This window comes from Chiloscyllium punctatum, chromosome 4, assembly GCF_047496795.1.
Source record: "Chiloscyllium punctatum isolate Juve2018m chromosome 4, sChiPun1.3, whole genome shotgun sequence".
NCBI lineage: Eukaryota > Metazoa > Chordata > Chondrichthyes > Orectolobiformes > Hemiscylliidae > Chiloscyllium > Chiloscyllium punctatum.
In genome coordinates, this window is record NC_092742.1 from 129224555 (window position 1) to 129244885 (window position 20331).

The 20331-nt window shown below is 46.6% G+C and overlaps 1 protein-coding gene across 2 annotated transcripts in view; it reads left to right on the forward strand.

Annotated features, from left to right (window-relative positions):
• LOC140475969 (aldehyde dehydrogenase family 3 member B1-like) overlaps positions 1–18951 on the forward strand; it is a 118403-nt gene extending 99452 nt beyond the window's left edge. For both annotated transcript variants that reach the window (XM_072567879.1, XM_072567880.1), the window contains 3 exons: positions 4945–5111; positions 17284–17383; positions 18517–18951. In XM_072567879.1, coding sequence (XP_072423980.1) covers positions 4945–5111; positions 17284–17383; positions 18517–18713 — 464 coding nt within the window. In that variant the 3' untranslated portion in view covers positions 18714–18951. The remainder of the gene's footprint in view (positions 1–4944; positions 5112–17283; positions 17384–18516) is intronic.
• The last annotated feature ends 1380 nt before the right edge of the window (positions 18952–20331 follow it).

A 20331-nucleotide genomic window follows, 5' to 3' on the forward strand; every position in this document is an offset into this window, starting at 1 on the left:
CCGTCAGTATTATTGAGTCAGTGAAGTATAATTTGTGTCCGTGTCGTAGTTTGTAGTACTGAGGCAGTGAATTAGCTACTGTGTCTCTGCCCCAGACATTATTACTGAGTCAGTGAATTAAACACTGTGTCTGTGTCCCAATCAGAATGACTGAGTTAGTGAATTAAATACTGTGCTCTGTCCCAGTCAGTATTACTGTGTTAGTGTATTACATACAGTGCTCCTGTCCCAGTCAGTATTACTGAGTTATTGAGTTAAATACTGCGTCCATGTCCAAGTCAGTATTACTGAGTCAGTGAATTAAATACTGTTTCCTTGTCCAAGTCAGTATTACTCTGTCAATCAATTCAATACCATGTCCCTGTCTCTGTTAGTAATACTGTGTCAGTGAATTAAATTCCGTGTCCCTGTCCCAGTCTGTATTATTGAATCAGTGAATTAAATACTGTGTCCCTGTCCCAGTCAGTAATACTGAATCAGTGAAGTATAAAATACTGTGTCTCTGCCCCAGTCAGTATTACTGAGTCAGTGCATTAATTATTGTGTACCTGTCCCACTCAGTATTATCGAGTTAGTGAATTAAATAGTGTGTCTGTGTCCCAGTCAGTATGACAGAGTCAGTGTATTCAATACTGCGTACCTGCCCCTGTTGGTATCACTGAGTCAGTGAATTAACTGCTGTGTCTATGTCCTAGTTAGTATTACAGAGACAGCGATTTAAATACTGTGTCCCTGTCCCAGTCAGTATCACTGTGTCCGTGTATTAAATACTGTGTCCCTGTCCCAGTCAGTATTACTCAGTCAGTGAATTTTAAACTCTGTCCATGTTCCAGTCAGTGTTACCGATTCAGTGATTTGAATACGATGTTCCTGTCCCAGTCAGTATTACTGAGTCAGTGAATTAAATACTGTGTCCCTGTCCCAGTCAGTATTACTCAGTCAGTGAATTTTAAACTCTGTCCATGTTCCAGTCAGTATTACTGAGTTTGTGAGTCAAATACTGTGTCCATGTCCCAGTCAGTATTATGGAGTCAGTGTATTAAATACTGTGTCCCTGTCCCAATCAGTATTACTGAGTCAGTGCACTAACGACGGTGTCCCTGTCCCAGTCAGTATTACTGAGTCAGTGTATTAAATACTGTGTCCCTGTCCCAGTCAGTATTACTGAGTGAGTGAATTAAATACTGTGTCCCTGTTCCACTCAGTATTTCTAAGTCAGTGAAGGATAATTTGTGTCCGTGTCCCAGTGAATTAACTACAGTGCCCCTGCCCGTGACATTATTACTGAAGCAGTGAATTAAACACTGTGTCTGTGTCCCAGTCAGTATTACTGAGTCAGTGAATTAAATACTGTGCCCTGTCCCAGTCAGTATTACTGTGTTAGTTTATTACATACAGTGCTCCTGTCCCAGTCAATATTACTGAGTTATTGAGTTAAATACTGCGTCCATGTCCCAGTCAGTATTACTGAGTCAGTGAATTAAATACTGTGTCCCAGTTCCAGTCAGTATTACTGAGTCAATGTGTTAAATACTGTTTCCTTGTCCCAGTCAGTATTACTCTGTCAATCAATTCAATACCATGTCCTTGTCCCTGTTAGTAATACTGTGTCAGTGAATTAAATTCCGTGTCCCTGTCCCAGTCTGTATTATTGAATCAGTGAATTAAATACTGTATCCCTGTCCCAGTCAGTATTACTGAGTCAGTGAAGTAAATACTGTGTCCATGTTCCAGGCAGTATTACTGAGTCAGTGCATTAATTATTGTGTACCTGTCCAACTCAGTATTATCGAGTTAGTGAATTAAATAGTGTGTCTGTGTCCCAGTCAGTATGACAGAGTCAGTGTATTCAATACTGCGTACCTGCCCCTGTTAGTATCACTGAGTCAGTGAATTAACTGCTGTGTCTATGTCCTAGTTAGTATTACGGAGTCAGCGATTTAAATACTGTGTCCCTGTCCCAGTCAGTATTACTCAGTCAGTGAATTTTAAACTCTGTCCATGTTCCAGACAGTGTTACCGATTCAGTGATTTGAATACGATGTTCCTGTCCCAGTCAGTATTACTGAGTCAGTGCATTAAATACTGTGTCTCTGCCCCAGTCAGTATTACTAAGTCAGTATATTAAATATGGTGTCCTGTCTCAGTCAGTATTACTGAGTCAGTGTATTAAATACTGTGTCTCTGTCCCAGTCAGTATTATGGAGTCAGTGTATTAAATACTGTGTCTCTGTCCCAGTCAGTATTACTGAGTTAGTGTATTAAATACTGTGTCCCTGTCCCAGTCAGTAATACTGAGTCAGTGAATTAAATACTGTGCCCTGTCCCAGTCAGTATTGCTGTGTCAGTGTATTAAATACCGTGTCCTGTCCCAGTCAGTATTATGGAGTCAGTGTATTAAATACTGTGTCTCTGTCCCAGTCAGTATTACTGAGTCAGTGTATTAAATACTGTGTCCCAGTCCCAGTCAGTATTATGGAGTCAGTGTATTAAATACTGTGTCCCAGTCCCAGTCAGTGTTATGGAGTCAGTGTATTAAATACTGTGTCCCAGTCCCAGTCAGTATTGCTGTGTCAGTGTATTAAATACCATGTCCCTGTCCCTGTCTGTATGAATGAGTTAGTGAGTTAAATACTGTGCCCCTGTCCCAGTCAGTATTACTGAGTTAGTGAGTTAAATACTGTGTCCCTGTCCCAGTCAGTATTACTGAGTCAGTGAATTAAATACTGTGTCCTGTCCCAGTCAGTATTACTGAGTCAGTGAATTAAATGCTGTGTCCATGTCCCAGTCAGGTATTACTGAGTCAATGAATTAAACACTGTGTCCCTGTCCCAGTCAGTATTACTGAGTTAGTGTATTAAATACTGTGTCCCTGTCCCAGTCAGTATTACTGAGTTCGTGAGTTAAATACTGTGTCTCTGTCCCAGTCAGTATTACTGAGTCTGTGTATTAACTACTGTGTCCTGTCCCTGTCAGTATTACTGAATTAGTGAATTAAATACTGTGTCCCTGTTCCAGTCAGTATTACTAAGTCAGTGAAGTATAATTTGTGTCCGTGTCCCAGTTTGTAGTACTGAGTCAGTGAATTAACTACAGTGCCCCTGCCCGTGTCATTGTTACTGAGTCCGTGAACTAAACACTGTGTCTGTGTCCCAATCACTATTACCGAGTCAGTGAATTAAATACTGTGCCCTGTCCCAGTCAGTATTACTCAGTCAGTGTTTTAGATACGGTGCTCCTGTCCCTGTCAATATTACTGAGCAAGAGAATTATAAACTGTGTGCATGTCCCATTCAGTATTACTCTGTCAATCAATTCAATACCATTTCCCTGTTAGTAATAATGTGTCAGTGAATTAAATACCGTGTCCCTGTCTCAGTCGGCTTTACTGAAGCAGTGAATTTAATACTATGCCCCAGTTCCACTCAGTATTACTGAGTTAGTGTATTAAATACTGCGTCCCTGTCCCAGTCAGTACTACTGAGTCAGTGAGTTATAAACTGTGTCCATGTCCCAGTCAGGATTACAGAGTCACTGATTCAAATACTGTGTCCCTGTCCCAGTCAGTCTTCCTCCTTTTTAAACAGCTACAGGTGTCCTCTATCCCAGCCCTCGTTCATCTTGCCATGTGATGGCTGTAACTGTTGCTCTTTTTTGCCTGTGATGACATGAACAGTGACGACTGTGCTGGCAGCTTCACCAAGAAAGCTCCAGTGTCAGAGAACCGAGGAAAAAACTCCCTTAGCACTGATCCTCCGACAGTGTAGCTCTCCCTCAGTACTGACTCTCCAATGATGCAGCACTCCGTCAGTAGACTCCCCGACAGTGCGGCACTCCCTCAGTACTGACTTTCCGACAGTGCAGCACTCCCTCAGTGCTGATCCTCTGACAGTGTGGCATTCGCTCAGCGCTGACTCTCCGACAGTGCAACACTGCTTCAGTACTGACTCTCCAACAATGCGGCAGTCCGTCATTACTGACCCTCCAATGTGCAGCTCTCCGTCAGTGCTGACTCTCCATTAATGCAGCACTCCCTCAGTACTGACCCTCTGACAGTTGTCTCTCCCTCAGCACTGACTCTCCGACAGTGTGGCATCCTCTCAGTATTGACCCTTCGACAATGCAGCACTCCCTCAGTTATAACCCTCCGATAGTGCAGCAATCCCTCAGTTCTAACCCTCAGACAATGTAGCACTCCCTCAGTGCTGACCCTATGACAGTTCAGCATTCCCTCTGTACTGACTTTCCGACAGTGTGGCACTCCCTCATTACTGTCCCTCTGATAATTCGGCACTCCCTCAGCACTGACCCTCTGCCAATTCGGCACTCCCTCAGCACTGACCCTCTGACAATGCAGCACTCCCTCAGCACTGACCTTCTGACAGTGCAGCACTCCCTCAGCACTGACCCTTTTACAATGCAGCACTCCCTCTGTACTGACCCTTTTACAATGCAGCACTCCCTCTGTACTGACCCTCCGACTGGCTAGGCCCGTAAAGGCCTTAAAACCGTCAAATGTTTCCCCTGTTTCTGGAGTGTAGAATCACCAGTTGAAATTTTGGTACGATGGAGGAGATTTTGTTTTTACTCAGAGGTTCTGAATGTTGGAACTCTCTAATGGAGAATGGATGATCAGTATGTAAGCATGGTTAAGGTAGAGACTGAATGATATTTGGTGCGTAGTGGGTGCGCAGTATAATGAGGAATGGTTAGAGTGATGGCCCTCGATTGTTCAATCTACCATGATTGCATTGCTTGAAGGGACAGCCTCGCTGGGCTGAATGGCCTCTCCTGTCCTATTTTTCCTCCATCGTCCTGCCTCATTCCCATGCCATTTCCCCCCGTGTTTGTGATGTTCTTTCCTGTACTCCTTTGAATAATGTGAGCCACACGTGTTTTCCCAGTCCTTTGGCCTCCCACTGACACTGCATCTTCTGCTCCTAGCTCCCACTGTCCTGGTGGATGTCAAGGAATCAGATGCAGTAATGCAGGAGGAGGTTTTCGGTCCAATTCTGCCCATAATCAACATCAACTCCATGGAGGAAGCCATCGCCTTCATCAACAGGCACCAGAAGCCTCTGGCCATCTATGTTTACACCACAAACATTAAGGTTGGGAGTATTGTGAGCAGGCTCCCTGTGTGGGTAGGGCGAGCTAGTATGTAACTGAGGGAATGGTCTGAGGGAGTACAGGAAGTTGGGAGCTAATCCCTGTCAGACACGGTCCCAGAACCCCCTGCACTGCCATGCTGGGCTCCACGGGATGTTGCCTGGAGATCCCTGAGCGGGATCCACAGCCTCACTGAGGCTTTGGCTCAATGTCACAGCTCAGTGACACCCACAGAACCAGGCAGGTCACAGCCTGAGCAAAGCTTCCCTATTGGTCAGTGCGGTTGGAATGATGTCTCCCTATTGGTCAGTATGCTCAGAATGATGTCTCCCTATCGATCAGTGTGCTAGGAATGATGTCTCCTTTTTGGTCAGTATGCTCAGAATCATGTTCTCTATTGGTCAGTGTGTTCTGAATGACGTCTGTCTATTGGTTAGTGTGTTCTGCATGATATCTCTCTATTTGTCATTGTGTTCTGGAGGATGTCTCTATTGGTCAGTCTATTCTGGATGCTGTCTCTTTATTGGTCAGTGTTCTGAATGGTATCTCTGTATTGGACAGTGTGCTCACAATGATGTCTTACTGTTGGTCAGTGTGCTCTGTATGATGTCTCTCTATTGGTCAGTGTGCTTGTGATGATGTCTCTCTATTGGTCAATGTGCTCTGGATGCTGTCTCTCTATTGGTCAGTGTGCTCTGCATGATGTCATTCTATTGTTGATTACGTCTCTCCATCGGCTACGGGTCAGTCGATCCCATAGTCTCCTACAGGTCTGGAGGTGGAATAACCTTCCATCCTGAATCTGAAAGTGCCTCCCACCTTCCACACCACATACAGTGAGCAAACACAAACATGTAAAACACATGATGTAACCTAACTCAACACCAACCCTCTCCATCTCTCTCTCTGTCTCTGTAAATCAATCTCCATTTCTCACTCATTATAGCTTCATCATTCCATCGTCTCCGTCACTCTCTCTCTGCTTTTTTGCAAGTCTATCCTCACATCTGTCTATCTTTTACTTTCGCTTTCTACACCCTGTTTGTCTCTAACCCCTTCATCTTTCTCTCCCCTGTCTCTCTCTCTCTCTCTGTTTTGGCTCCGACCCCCCGGCCCACAATCTCTTTCTGTTTATCGAACTGAGCGTGTGTGCGCGACCCGCATTTCCCACACGGTTCAGCGGCATCCTTGGATGTGACAGCAGAGGTTGCCATCCCCACCAGTTGGTTAAGGAAGGAGCTGAAGCTGTGACTGATAGGGGTGAGCCTCCCTGGGCCCAGCTGGAGTAACTGGGAAGGCCAGAGGAGAACTGCCAGACAATTGGAAATGTGTCCATGGTTCACAGTCAGGACTGTTCACTTTCCAACTGGATCGAATTGGATCTCACCCTCATTAATAATCCAGGACGAGTCCCCTCCATGCCCCGCTTCCAAGGTAGATGGGCCTTGGGGAATGTTGTTGAACAGATAGACCCTATAGCTGCAGGTACATTGTTCCTGGAAAGTGGGTAGACAGGGTGGTGAAGGAGGCGTTTGGCACGGATATATTTCCTTGAAACCTGTCATATTCGAAAGGAGCCAAGACCGGGTAAATGTAAGAGGTGACATTGTGAACATTTGACATCTATGAGTCAGTGCATCGAGTATGGGAGTTGGGACTGTTGGGGATGTACTAGCCGTTTGTGAGGCCACCTTTAGAATGCTGCATAGAGTTCAGGTTCCCCTGCTGGCAGAAGGTTGTCAAAGAGTCATAGATATGTACAGCACAGAAACAGACCCTTCGGTCCAGCTCGTCCATACCCGAGCTGATATCCAAACCTAATCTAGTCCCATTTGCCAGCACTTGTCCAATATCCCTCCAAACCCTTTCCTATTCATATACCCATCCAGATGCCTTTTAAATGTTGTAACTGTACCAGCCTCCACCACTTCCTCTGGCATCTCATTCCACACATGCACCACTCTCTGGGTGAACGTTAAATGAGAAAAGATTTCCAAGGATGTTGCAAGAACTGGAGGGCTTGAGCTAGAGGGAGAGGCTGAACAGGCTGGGGCTGTTTTCCCTGGAGGCTGAGGGCTGACTTATAAAATCACAAAAGGCTGAGAGAAAGTATTTTTCCCAATGCATGGCGTAGGTTATAAGGTGGAGAGGAGAAAGATTTAGGAGGAAGTCGAGGGGAAACTTTTTCACACAGAAGGTGGTGCATGCATGGAATGAGCTGCCAGAGGAAGTGGTGGAGGCTGGTACAATTATCGCATTTAAAAGGCATCTGGATGGGTTTATAAATAGGATGGGTTTGGAGGGGTATGGACCAGGAACAGGCAGGTAGGACTGATCCAGTTTGAGATGCCTGGTCAGCACGGACGAGTTGGACCAAAGGGTCTGTTTCCTTGCTGAATGACTCTGACTCTCTGACTCCGAGAGAACGGCTGATCCAGAAACAATCTGCTGTTGACTGACAAGCAGGAGAGGCTGCAATGTGGCCGGGATGCCCTTGTACACCGTCGCTGAGAGTAAACATGGCGAGAGAGCAGGAGGTGAAGAAGGTAAAAGGTTTATTGGTCTTCACAGTGAGTGGATTGGAGTAAGGAGCAGGCTTGGCTTGCTGGGATTGTACAGAGGCCTGGCTGATACCACCCCTGGAGTACTGGGTGCAGTTTGGGTCTCCTTATCTGAGGAAGGAGGTTCTGCTGATGGAGGGAGAGCAGTGAATGTTTCCCAGACTGAGTCCTGGGATGGCATGACCCACCTATAAAGACGGACTGGATCGTTTCGCATTATATTCAGTCGAGTTCAGAAGAATGAGGGAGGTATTTCCTTGAAACCTGTCATATTTAAATGAGGCCAGGACCGGGTAGACATTAGAAGTGACATTGTGAACTTTTCACTTCTGTTTGAGTACATATGACAACAAAGGGTATGCTATTGTGTTCTGTAATGAGGGAGTTACTTCATTGAAACAGGTAAAATCGTGACTGGGCTGGTCAGGGTAAACACAGGAACATAGGTAGAACATAAAATGCTTCAGCCCAATACAGGCCCTTCAGCCCTCGATTTAGTGCCGACCTGTGGAACCAATCTGAAGCCCATCTAACCTACACTATTCCATTCTCGCCCATATGTCCATCCAATGACCATTTAAATACGCTTAAAGTTGGCGAGTCTACTACTGTTGCAGGCAGATCATTCCACTCCCCTACTACTCTCTGAGTAAAGAAACTACCTCTGACGTCTGTCCTATACCTATCGCCCCTCAATTTAAAACTATGTCCCCTCGTGCTGACCATCACCATCCAAGGAAAAAGGCTCTCACTGTCCACCCTATCTAACCCTCGGATTATCTTATGTGTCTCATGGAAGGACATTATTGATGACTGGGGATTTCTGTGACCGGGGAAGGGGGGGGGGTCACAATTTGACGACACAGGGTAGGACACTTCGGACTGAGGTGAGGAGACATGGACAGCGAAGACCCTGTGGAATTGTCTGCCCACAGGAAGTGATTGAGGCCAGAATATTGAATGTTTTCAATAAGGTGTTTAACGTGGTTCTTACAGTCACTGGGACCTAACGGTCTGGGGGAGAAAGCAGGAAGTGGGGGAACTGAGTTGGATGATCAGCCACAATTGTATTGAATGGTGGAGCAGACTCGATGGGCCGAATAGCCACCTCTTGCTCTGATTTTTGATGTTTCGGCCAGTCAAAGGGCCGTGACCAGAACATGAAGAGAAGAAGGAATCTGTGGGGAATTACCCACGGCAACAAACGAGGCTTAAGTAAACACAGTGAGACCAGACGGCCAGCCAACACAGTGCGACTGTTCAGCAGGATTGCTTTGAAGAGATTGTCAGATTGAGATTCCAAGAAGCCGAATGAGAACATAAACCTTAAACAGTAACAACATTTTCACAGTTGTAGATGATGCGCTGATGTCAGACAGAAGCTAAATTATTCCAGCTTCCCTTTGGAAAACTGGATGGAATTCCACAGGACATGGCCCATTTCAGACTGTGAGGTGGAGAATTGGCTTCTCAGAGGTTGGTAATCCTGTGGAGTTCTCCTCTACAAAAGGTTACAGTCAAAGAACCAGATGAATCTCTAGAAACTCACTGTGTGCAGGTTAATGGGGATAGGACTTGTTTCTGGTGTTGAGATAGACGATCAACTGCCCCACTAATTTACACACACACACACACACACACACACTCGTCTGTCATTCTCCATTTCTCTGTCTCACATCCCTTTATGGTGTTTCTCACTCGCTGCCTCTATCCTTTATTTTATTATCTCTTTAGGTTTTTCAGTTTTGTTCTTTTACATTCTGTTTGTGTGTTCAATGTGGTCTCTATTTTTCTCTTCCACACCATCTCTTACTCTCTCATTCTCTCTGTCCTTCTGTCACTTTGTCTTGCTGTTGTTCCCCTCCTTTGTCTGTGTCCGTCTCTCTGCATCCCCCCGCCTCTCTCTCTCTCTCTCTCTCTCACCTTGTCTCCCTTTAGTTCCTCATCTCTTGCTGTCTGTCTCTCTACACATTCAGCTGTCTGTTTTTGTTTTCCTGTCTGTCTATTCTGCTTCTCTGCTTGGCTCTCGCTTTCTGACTCTCTCTATGTCTCTCTGTCTCCCTCTCTGACTGTCCCTGTGGCTCTGTCTGTGTGTCTCTGATTCCCTCACTGACTGTCACTCTGTCTCTGTCTGTGTGTCCTTCTGCCTTCCTCGTTAACTGTCCCTCTGTCTGTGTCTGTGTGTCTCTCTGTCTCCCTCGCTGACTGTCCCTCTGTCTCTGTTTGTGTCTCTCTGTCTCCCTCGCTGACTGTCCCTCTGTCTCTGTTTGTGTCTCTCTGTTTCCCTCACTGATTGTCCCTCTATCTCTGCTTGTGTCTCTCTGTTTCCCTCACTGACTGTCCCTCTGTCTCTGTTTGTGTCTCTCTGTTTCCCTCACTAACTGTCCCTCTGTCTGTGTCTGTGTGTCTCTTTGTTTCCCTCACTGACTGTCCCTCTGTCTGTGTGTCTCTCTGTTTCCCTCACTGACTGTCCCTCTGTCCTTGTCTGTGTGTCTCCTTTCTCCTTCGCTGACTTTCATTCTGTCTTTGTCTGTGTCTCTCTGGTTCCTTCACTAACTGTCCCTCTGGCTCGGTCTGTGTCTCTGCCTCTTTCACTGACTGTCCCCCTGTCTCTATCTGTGTGTCTCTGTCTCCCTTGCTGACTGCCCCTGTGTTTCTGTCTGTGTCTCTCTGTTTCTCTCACCGACTGTCCTTTTGTCTCTGTCTGTGTGAATCTCTGTCTCCCTCACTGACTGTCCCTCTGTCTCTGTCTGTGTCTCCCTGTCTCTCTCACTGACTGTCCCTCTGTCTCTGTGTGACTTTCTGTCTCCTTCGTTGACTGTTCATCTGTTTTGGTCTGTGTCTCTGTGTGTCTCTGTCTCCCTCTCTGACTGTCCCTGTGTTTCTGTCTTTGTCTCTCTGTCTCCCTCGCTGTCTGTCCTTGCATCTCTGTGTATCTCCGTCTCCCTCGCTGACTGTCCCTCTGTCTCTGTCTGTGTGTCCCTCTGCCTTCCTCGTTAACTGTCCCTCTGACTCTGTCTGTGTGTCTCTCTGTTTCCCTCACTGACTGTCCCTCTGTCTCTGTCTGTGTCTCTCTGTTACCCTCACTGACTGTCCCTCTGTCTCTGTCTGTGTGTCTCTCTGTTTCCCTCACTGACTGTCCCTCTGTCTCTGTCTGTGTGTCTCTCTGTTTCCCTCGCTGACTGTCCCTCTGTCTCTGTCTTTGTGTCTCTTGTTTCCCTCACTGACTGTCCCTCTGTCTCTGTCTGTGTGTCTCTTGTTTCCCTCATGACTGTCCCTCTGTCTCTGTCTTTGTGTCTCTCTGTTTCCCTCACTGACTGTCCCTCTGTCTCTGTCTGTGTGTCTCTCTGTTTCCCTCACTGACTGTCCCTCTGTCTCTGTCTGTCTCTCTGTTTCCCTCACTGACTGTCCCTCTGTCTCTGTCTGTGTCTCTGTTTCCCTCACTAACTGTCCCTCTGTCTCTGTCTGTCTCTCTGTTTCCCTCACTGACTGTCCCTCTGTCTGTGTGTCTCTCTGTTTCCCTCTCTGACTGTCCCTCTGTCTCTGTCTGTCTGTCTCTCTGTTTCCCTCACGGACTACCCCTCCATCCTTGTTTGTGTGTCTCCCTGTCTCCTTCCTGACTTTCACTCCGTCTCTGTCTCTGTGCGTCTCTCTGTCTCCCTCACTGACTGTCCCTCTGTCGCGGTGTGTGTCTCTGTCTCCTTCGCTGACAGTCCCCCGTCTCTGTGTCTCTGTCTCCCTCTCTGACTGTCCCCGTGTCACTGTCTGTGTCTCTCTATCTCCCTCGCTGACTGTCCCTCTGTCTCTATGTGTCTCTCTGTTTCCCTCGCTGACTGTCCCTCTGTCTCTGTCTGTGTCTCTCTATCTCCCTCGCTGACTGTCCCTCTGTCTCTATGTGTCTCTCTGTTTCCCTCGCTGACTGTCCCTCTGTCTCTGTTTGTGTCTCTCTGTTTCCCTCACTGACTGTCCCTCTGTCTCTGTTTGTGTCTCTCTGTTTCCCTCACTGACTGTCCCTCTGTCTGTGTCTGTGTGTCTCTTTGTTTCCCTCACTGACTGTCCCTCTGTCTCTGTCTGTGTCTCTCTATCTCCCTCACTGACTGTCCCTCTGTCTCTGTCTGTGTCTCTCTATCTCCCTCGCTGACTGTCCCTCTGTCTCTGTCTGTGTGTCTCTCTGTTTCCCTCGCTGACTGTCCCTCTGTCTCTGTCTGTGTCTCTCTATCTCCCTCGCTGACTGTCCCTCTGTCTCTATGTGTCTCTCTATCTCCCTCGCTGACTGTCCCTCTGTCTCTGTTTGTGTCTCTCTGTTTCCCTCACTGACTGTCCCTCTGTCTCTGTTTGTGTCTCTCTGTTTCCCTCACTGACTGTCCCTCTGTCTCTGTTTGTGTCTCTCTGTTTCCCTTACTGACTGTCCCTCCGTCCTTGTCTGTGTGCTTCCTTGTCTCCTTTGCTGACTTTCATTCCGTCTTTGTCTATGTCTCTCTGTCTCCCTCGCTGACTGTCCCTCTGTCTCTGTGTGTCTCTCTAACAGCCTCACTGTCTGTTCCTCTGTCTCTATCTGTGTCTCTGTCTCCTTCGCTGACTGTCCCCCTGTCTCTGTCTGTGTGTCTCTGTCTCCCTCTCTGACTGTCCCTGTGTCTCTGTCTGTGTCTCTGTCTCCCTCATTGACTGGTGAGGACAGTGCAGGGGAGAGAGAGAGAGAGAGAGAACCTGCACAGTTACTGCCTTTGCTGTTTTTGAATTCATGTGTCGCTGGACATCGGAGTGTGTCTGGGAACATTAAGAAACAGTGAAGTTCACAACTAATCTTGGAGGAAGTTTTGGGCACAATTCACATTGAATCAGAGAAGTTAATTGTTGTTTTAAGTCTGTCCAATAGAAATGCTGCAGTGTTGAGTACAGTGGGTTCTTTCTTAATTGTATGTTTTTGGAGATAAGTCTCGAGATTAAACTTAAAATATAAGCCATAGCTATCTATTTAGCCTGGGGCAGTGTTTGTAGAGGAATAAGACGGTGTTATTTTCTGGGTCTGTAGATTGTGAAGGAGCAAAAATGGCCTTTGCAGTGATATGTACTTCTTGTCAGATGTGGGAGTTTAAAGAGAGTTTAAGGGTTACTGCAGATTATATCTGCCATAAATGCTGTTGGATGTGAATCTTATCAGATCGAGTGGATCGGTTGAAGAGACAGAAAGAGGCGATGAAGAATTTGCAACAGCAACAGTATGTGGTGGATGGCAGTTATAGGAAGGGGGGAAAGTCTCAGATACAGTCACATAGACGGGTTAACTCCAGGAAGGGGGAGAGAGGTCGGCACCTAGGGCAGGAGTCTTTTGTGGATATACACATTTCAAACAGGTATGCTGTTTTGGAAAATGTAGGGGGTGATGGATTCTCAGGGGAATGTAGCACGAACAGTCAAGTTTCTGGTATTGTGTGTTTCTGTTTCCCTCACTGACTGTCCCTCCATCCTTGTCTGTGCGTCTCCTTCACTGACTTACATTCCGTCTTTGACTGTGTGGTATCTAATGCAACGAGGGGTACGTCGGCTTCCAAGAGATCAATTGTGTTAGGGGATTCTGTAGTCAGAGGTACAGACAGACGTTTCTGTGGCCAGCAGAGAAAAGGCAGAATGGTGTGTTTTTTTCCCTTGTGCCAGGATCAAGGATGTCTCAGAGGGGTTGCAGAATGTTCTCACGGGAGAGAGGGGCCAGCAGGAGGTCTTTGTCCACATTGGAACCAACGACATAGGAAGGGAAAAGGTTGAGATTCTGAAGGGAGATTACAGAGAGTTAGGCAGAAATTTAAAAAGGAGGTCCTCAAGGGTAGTAATATCTGGATTACTCCCAGTGCTATGAGCGAGTGAGGGCAGGAATAGGAGGATAGAGCAGATGAATGCATGGCTGAGGAGCTGGTGTATGGGAGAAGGATTCACATTTTTGGATCATTGGAATCTCTTTTGGGGTAGAAGTGACCTGTACAAGGACAGATTGCACCTAAATTGGAAGGGGACTAATATACTGTCAGGGGCATTTGCTAGAGCTGCTCGGGAGGATTTAAACTAGTAAGGTGTATGTGGGGTGGGGGGTGGGGTGGGGGTGGGGGAGTGGGGGGGCGGGGAGATAGTGAGGAAAGAGATCAATCTTTGTTGAGAACAGAAGTGAGTCAAACAGTCAGGTCAGGCAGGGACAAGGGAGGATTAATAGATTAAACTGCATTTATTTCAATGCAAGGGGCCTAACAGGGAAGGCAGATTAACTCAGGGCATAGTTAGGATCATAGGACTGGGATATCATAGCAATTACAGAAACATGGCTCAGGGAAGGACAGGACTGGTGGCTTAATGTTCCAGGATACAAATGTTACAGGAAGGATAGAAAGGGAGGCAAGAGAGGAGGGGGAGTGGCGTTTTTGATATGGGATAGTATAACAGCTGTGCTGAGGGAGGATATTCCCGGAAATACATCCAGGGAAGTTATTTGGTTGGAACTGAGAAATAAGAAAGGGATGATCACCTTATTGGGATTGTATTATAGACCCCCTAATAGTCAGAGGGAAATTGAGAAAAAAAACTTGTAAGGAGATCTCAGCTATCTGTAAGAATAATAGGGTGGTTATGGTAGGGGATTTTAACTTTCCAAACATCGACTGGGACTGCCATAGTGTTAAAGGTTTAGATGGAGAGGAATTTCTTAAGTGCGTACAAGACAATTTTCTGATTCAGTATGTGGATGTACCTACTAGAGAAGGTGCAAACCTTGACCTACTCTTGGGAAACAAGGCTGGGCAGGTGACTGAGGTGTCAGTGGGGGAGCACTTTGGGACCAGCGACCATAATTCTATTAGATTTAAAACAGTGATGGAAAAGGATAGACCAGATCTAAAAGTCGAAGTTCTAAACTGAAGAAAGGCCAATTTTGCCAGTATTAGGCAAGAACTTTCAAAAGCTGATTGGGGGCAGATGTTCGCAGGTAAAGGGACGGCTGGAAAATGGGAAGCCTTCAGAAATGAGATAACGAGAATCCAGAGAAAGTATATTCCTGTCAGGGTGAAAGGGAAGGCTGGTAGGTATAGGGAATGCTGGATGACTAAAGAAATTGAAGGTTTGGTTCAGAAAAAAAAGGAAGCATATGTCAGGTATAGACAGGATAGATCGAGTGAATCCTTAGAAGAGTATAAAGGAAGTAAGAGTATACTTAAGAGGGAAATCAGGAGGGTAAAATGGGGACATGAGATAGTTTTGGCAAATAGAATTAAGGCGAATCCAAAGGGTTTTTACAGATACATTAAGGACAAAAGGGTAACTAGGGAGAGAATAGGGCCCCTCAAAGATCAACAAGGCGGCCTTTGTGTGGAGCCACAGAAAATGGGGAAGATACTAAATGAATATTTTGCATCAGTAATTACTGTGGAAAAGGATATGGAAGATATAGACTGTAAGGAAATAGATGGTGACATCTTGCAAAATGTCCAGATTACAGAAAAGGAAGTGCTGGATGTTTTGAAACGGGTAAAGGTGGATAAATCCCCAGGACCTGATTAGGTGTACCAGAGAACTCTGGGGGAAGCCAGAAAAGTGACTTCTGGGCCTCTTGCTGAGATATTTGTATCATCAATAGTCACAGGTGAGGTGCCAGAAGACTGGAGGTTGGCAAACATGGTGCTACAGTTTAAGAAGGGCAGTAAAGTCAAACTAGGGAACTATAGACCAGTGAGCCTGACCTCTGTGGTGGGCAAGTTGTTGGAGGGAATCCTGAGGGACAGGATGTACATGTATTTGGAAAGGCAAGGACTGATTAGGGATTGTCAACATGGCTTTGTGCGTGGGAAATCATGTCTCACAAACTTGATTGAGTTTTTTGAAGAAGTAACAAAGAAGATTGATGAGGGCAGAGCAGTAGATGTGATCTATATGGACTTCAGTAAGGCGTTCGACAAGGTTCCCCATGGGACACTGATTAGCAAGGTTAGATCTCATGGAATACAGGGAGAACTAACCATTTGGATACAGAACTGGCTCAAAGGTAGAAGACAGAGGGTGGTGGTGGAGGGTTGTTTTTCAGACTGGAGGCCTGTGACCAGTGGAGTGCCACAAGGATCGGTGCTGGGTCCTCTGCTTTTTGTCATTTACATAAATGATTTGGGTGCGAGCATAAGAGGTACAGTTAGTAAGTTTGCAGATGACACCAAAATTGGAGGTGTAGTGGACAGCGAAGAGGGTTACCTCAGATTACAACAGGATCTGGACCAGATGGGCCAATGGACTGAGAAGTGGCAGATGGAGTTTAATTCAGATAAATGCGAGGTGCTGCATTTTGGGAAAGCAAATCTTAGCAAGACTTATACACTTAATGGTAAGGCCCTAGGGAGTGTTGCTGAACAAAGAGACCTTGGAGTGCAGGTTCATAGCTCCTTGAAAGCGGAGTCACAGGTAGATAGGATAGTGAAGAAGGCATTTGGTATGCTTTCCTTTATTGGTCAGAGTATTGAGTACAGGAGTTGGGAGGTCATGTTGCGGCTGTACAGGAGATTGGTTAGGCCATTGTTGGAATATTGCGTGCAATTCTGTTCTCCTATCTATTGGAAAGATGTTGTGAAACTTGAAAGGGTTCAGAAAAGAATTTACAAGGATGTTGCCAGGGTTGGAGGATCTGAGCTACAGGGAGAGGCTGAACAGGCTGGGGCTGTTTTCCCTGGAGCTTCGGAGGCTGAGGGGTGACCTTACAGATGTTTACAAAATTATGAGGTGCATGGATGGGGTAAATAGGCAAGTATTTTCCCTGGGGTGCAGGACTCCAGAACTAGTGGACATAGGTTTAGGGTGAGAGGCAATAGATATAAAAGAGACCTAAGGGGCAACATTTTCACGCAGACGGTGGTGCATGTATGGAATGAGCTGCCAGTGGAAGTGGTGGAGGCGAGTGTAATTGGAACATTTAAATGGTATTTGGATGGGTATATGAATAGGAAGAGTTTGGAGGGATATGGGCTGGGTGCTGGCAGGTGGGACTAGATTGGGTTGGGATATCTGGTCAGCATGGACGAGTTGGGCCGAAGGGTCTGTTTCCATGCTGTACATCTCTATGACTGTATGACTGTCTCTGTGTCTCTGTCTGTGTGTCTCTCTGTCTCCCTTGCTGTCTGTCTCTCTGTCTCTGTTTATCTCTGTATGTTTGCCTCTTTCTTTCAGTCTCATGTTCTCTGTCTCTCTCTATGACCCTTTGTCTTCTTTTTCCACACTCTCTCAGCCACTGTTTCTCAATCAGTTCATCTGTCACTTCTTCTCTTTGCCTTTCTCTTTCTGCCTCTCTCTCAATGTCTCTCTGTGTTGCTGCTGTCTTCCTATTCTTTACTCTCACCGTCTGGCTCTGCCTCACCCTTTCTCTCTTCCCTCCTCCTGAATCTGTCTGCCTCTTTCGCCCACTCTCTGCCTTTTTCCTCTGTCTGTTTCACCCTCCCTTACTCATCTCTCTCTCTCTCTGCCTTCTCCCCATTCTCTTTTTGTCCCAGCGGATTTTGAGAGCCTGTAATTTTTAATGAGTATTGCCTTCAGGGAGTTGCCCTACACCCCCGACCCTGACCCCAGCAGTGTGTCTGACCCGATGCTATGTTTCCAGGTGGTGAATGAAATGTTGGAGAAAACCAGCAGTGGGGGCTTCTGTTCCAATGACAATATAGTGCAGATGACTCTCAACACATTACCCTTCGGAGGGATCGGTAAGTCTTCTTCTTGGGACTTGACAAAGGCCCAGGCTCCAACCACGGCCTGTGTCCCTCGCTCACACTCACTCACTCTCACTGCCAATTACACTGAAACACACACACACGCGCATGCACACACTCACACACACACTCTCACACATACACACATGCACTAACACACATATGTACACATACACACACTTACATATACACAGAAAGATATGCACACACTCACTCTCAACCACTCAAACACACACACTCAATTACACTAACACACGTGCACACACATATACTCTCACACTCACACTCTCACACTCACTCTCACACACTCACACATTCACACACTCACACTCTCACGCTCACATAAACATACACTTATTCACACTCGCACACACTCAATCAAACAAACACGCTCACACTCACTCTCACACAGGCGCACTCACTCTCACGCACACTCACATTCATGCACGTGCACTCACACACACATACACACTCACACATACACACACTCACAGATACATACATACACACACGCAAACACATTCAGACACGCTCACTCACACACATACACACACGCACTTACTCACACTCTCACTCACATACACACTCAGACACACTCGCAGTCACACTCCACTCACACACATGCAGGCACACACTCACTCCCTCTGTCACACACACAGACCACTCTTCAGATTGTCCAGATAGCGTCTATGACATATGTGGGCTGAGACAAAACACGTCAATCTAAATGACAGTACTTTGAACAGATGAGTGCTCCCTTAGGACATCCAGTGCTGCACTCTCTCAGTACAGACACTCTGATGATGCGACACTCCCTCAGTACTGACCCTCTGACGGTGCAACCTTCCCTCAGCACTGACCCTCTGACAGTGCGGTACTCCCTCAGTATTGACCCTCTAACAGTGCAGCACTCCCTCAGTACTGACCCTCTGACAGTGCAGCACTCCCTCAGTACTGACCCTCTGACAGTTCAGCACTCCCTCAGTATTGACCCTCTGACAGTGCAGCACTCCCTCAGTACTGACCCTCTGACAGTGCAGTGCTGTTTCCATCACGATAGATTGACATAGAACACTATGCTGTGGGGTTGGACAGAATTGACGTGGTCTCTTATTGATCATTGGCAGGTTACAGTGGGATCGGGGCCTACCACGGGAAGTTCAGCTTTGACACGTTCTCCCACAAGCGAGCATGTCTGCTGAAGAATGTTGGGATGGAAAAGGTCAACGCTACCCGTTACCCTCCCTACAACGAACAAAAACTCACCTGGCTCCTTTGGGCCACTGACATCAAGAAGAGAGACTGTAGCTGTCAGCTGTTGTAGATTCGGACCGTGAACAGCTCTCTACGACAGTCGTTCAGCATCAATAACTGTTACTGCATTGAAACCTGTTGTTGTTTGTTTAATACCTGTTACCTATCGCTCTTGCAACCCTGTGCATCACAACAGGGAACTGCAAACCCTTTGTTCTCGTTTCCTCATCCTGTACCATTAGCACATCCCTGGTTATTGATTTCACAGCAGGACCCGACGGCTAGACACTGCCTTAAGACACATTGCTTCATGACTCCTGTGTTACTCATTGCTGTTCCTCTTTGAAATTAAAATACATGATTTAATTGTTTATCCCTTGATAAAACCCAGATTCTTGAACTTTTGATTAAAGCACATTGCATCGAAATCTCGCTGGTGTTTCTGTGACTGAGGTTAACTGTGCTTTCTTGCATTCTGTCATTCTGAGAGCAGGATTAGAGAACGTAATGGAATGAAAATAGGATGGCGAGGGGAGTGGACGCAAAGTATACGGTGCAGGATTGTTGACCACAGTGCCGACTCTGGAAGGCTGCCATCTGTTTATTCACTCCTGGGACATTGGCTGGACCTGCACTTACTCCTGTCTTTAGTTGCCCCCTTGAGAAGGTCGGGGTGAGCTGCCTTCTTGAACCACTGCAGTCCATGTGCTGTAGGTAGACCCACAATGCCCTTAGGGAGAGAATTCCAGGAGCTTGACCCAGTCATAGTGAAGGAGCGGTGATATTTTCCAAGTCGGGGTTCATGCGTGATGTGGAGTGGATTGTTGGGAGTCTGCGGTCAGTCAGTGGGGTAGGAGCAAGGCACAGAGTGAATCCAAATGGACCATCTCCCACAATCGGCCAGTTTCTGTTGTTGATGTCTAACCCCAGGAAGGTTGGACAGACTTCTCCAGTTGACATAAAGGATCCCACTTTCAAGCAAAACAGAGATGGTGACTGAGGTGATGCTAATGTTCTGACTGATATTTCACCCCTTGTGACTTCAATCCTGATTTATAACAATGCAGTTAACCCTTAACTGTCCTCTGGAATGAACTAGTGAGACACTCAGACTTGGAGCACAGAACAACACAGTATGTGTGCACGTGTGTGTACAATGTGTGCGTGTGTGTGTGTCCGTGTACAGGGGTGTATGTGCGTGTGCATATGGCCGTGTGTGTGTGCAGGGCTGTTTGTGTGTACAGGGGTGTGTGTGTGTATAGGGGTGTATGTGAGTGTATAGGGTTTTGTGTGTACAGGAGTATGTGTGTGTTCAGGTGTGTCTGTGTGCAGGAATGCATGTGTGTGTATACAGGGGTGCATGGTGTGTACGGGGGTATGTGTGTGCGTAGGGGTGTATGTGTGTGTGTGTGTACAGGAGTGTATGTCTGCGTGTGTATAGGGTGTGTGTGTGTACAGGGGTGTATGTATAGAGTGTGTGCGTGTGTGTGTGTATACCAGAATGTGTGTGTGTACAGGTGAGTGTGTGTGTGTGTGTATACAGGGGTGTGTGTGTGTGCGTGTGTGTGTGTATACAGGGGTGTATGTGTGGGTACAGACATATGTATGTACAGGTGTGTGTGTAGAGAAGTGTGCACCTGTGTGTATGTACAGGGGCAAAGGTGTGTTTGCAGGGTGTATGTTTGTGT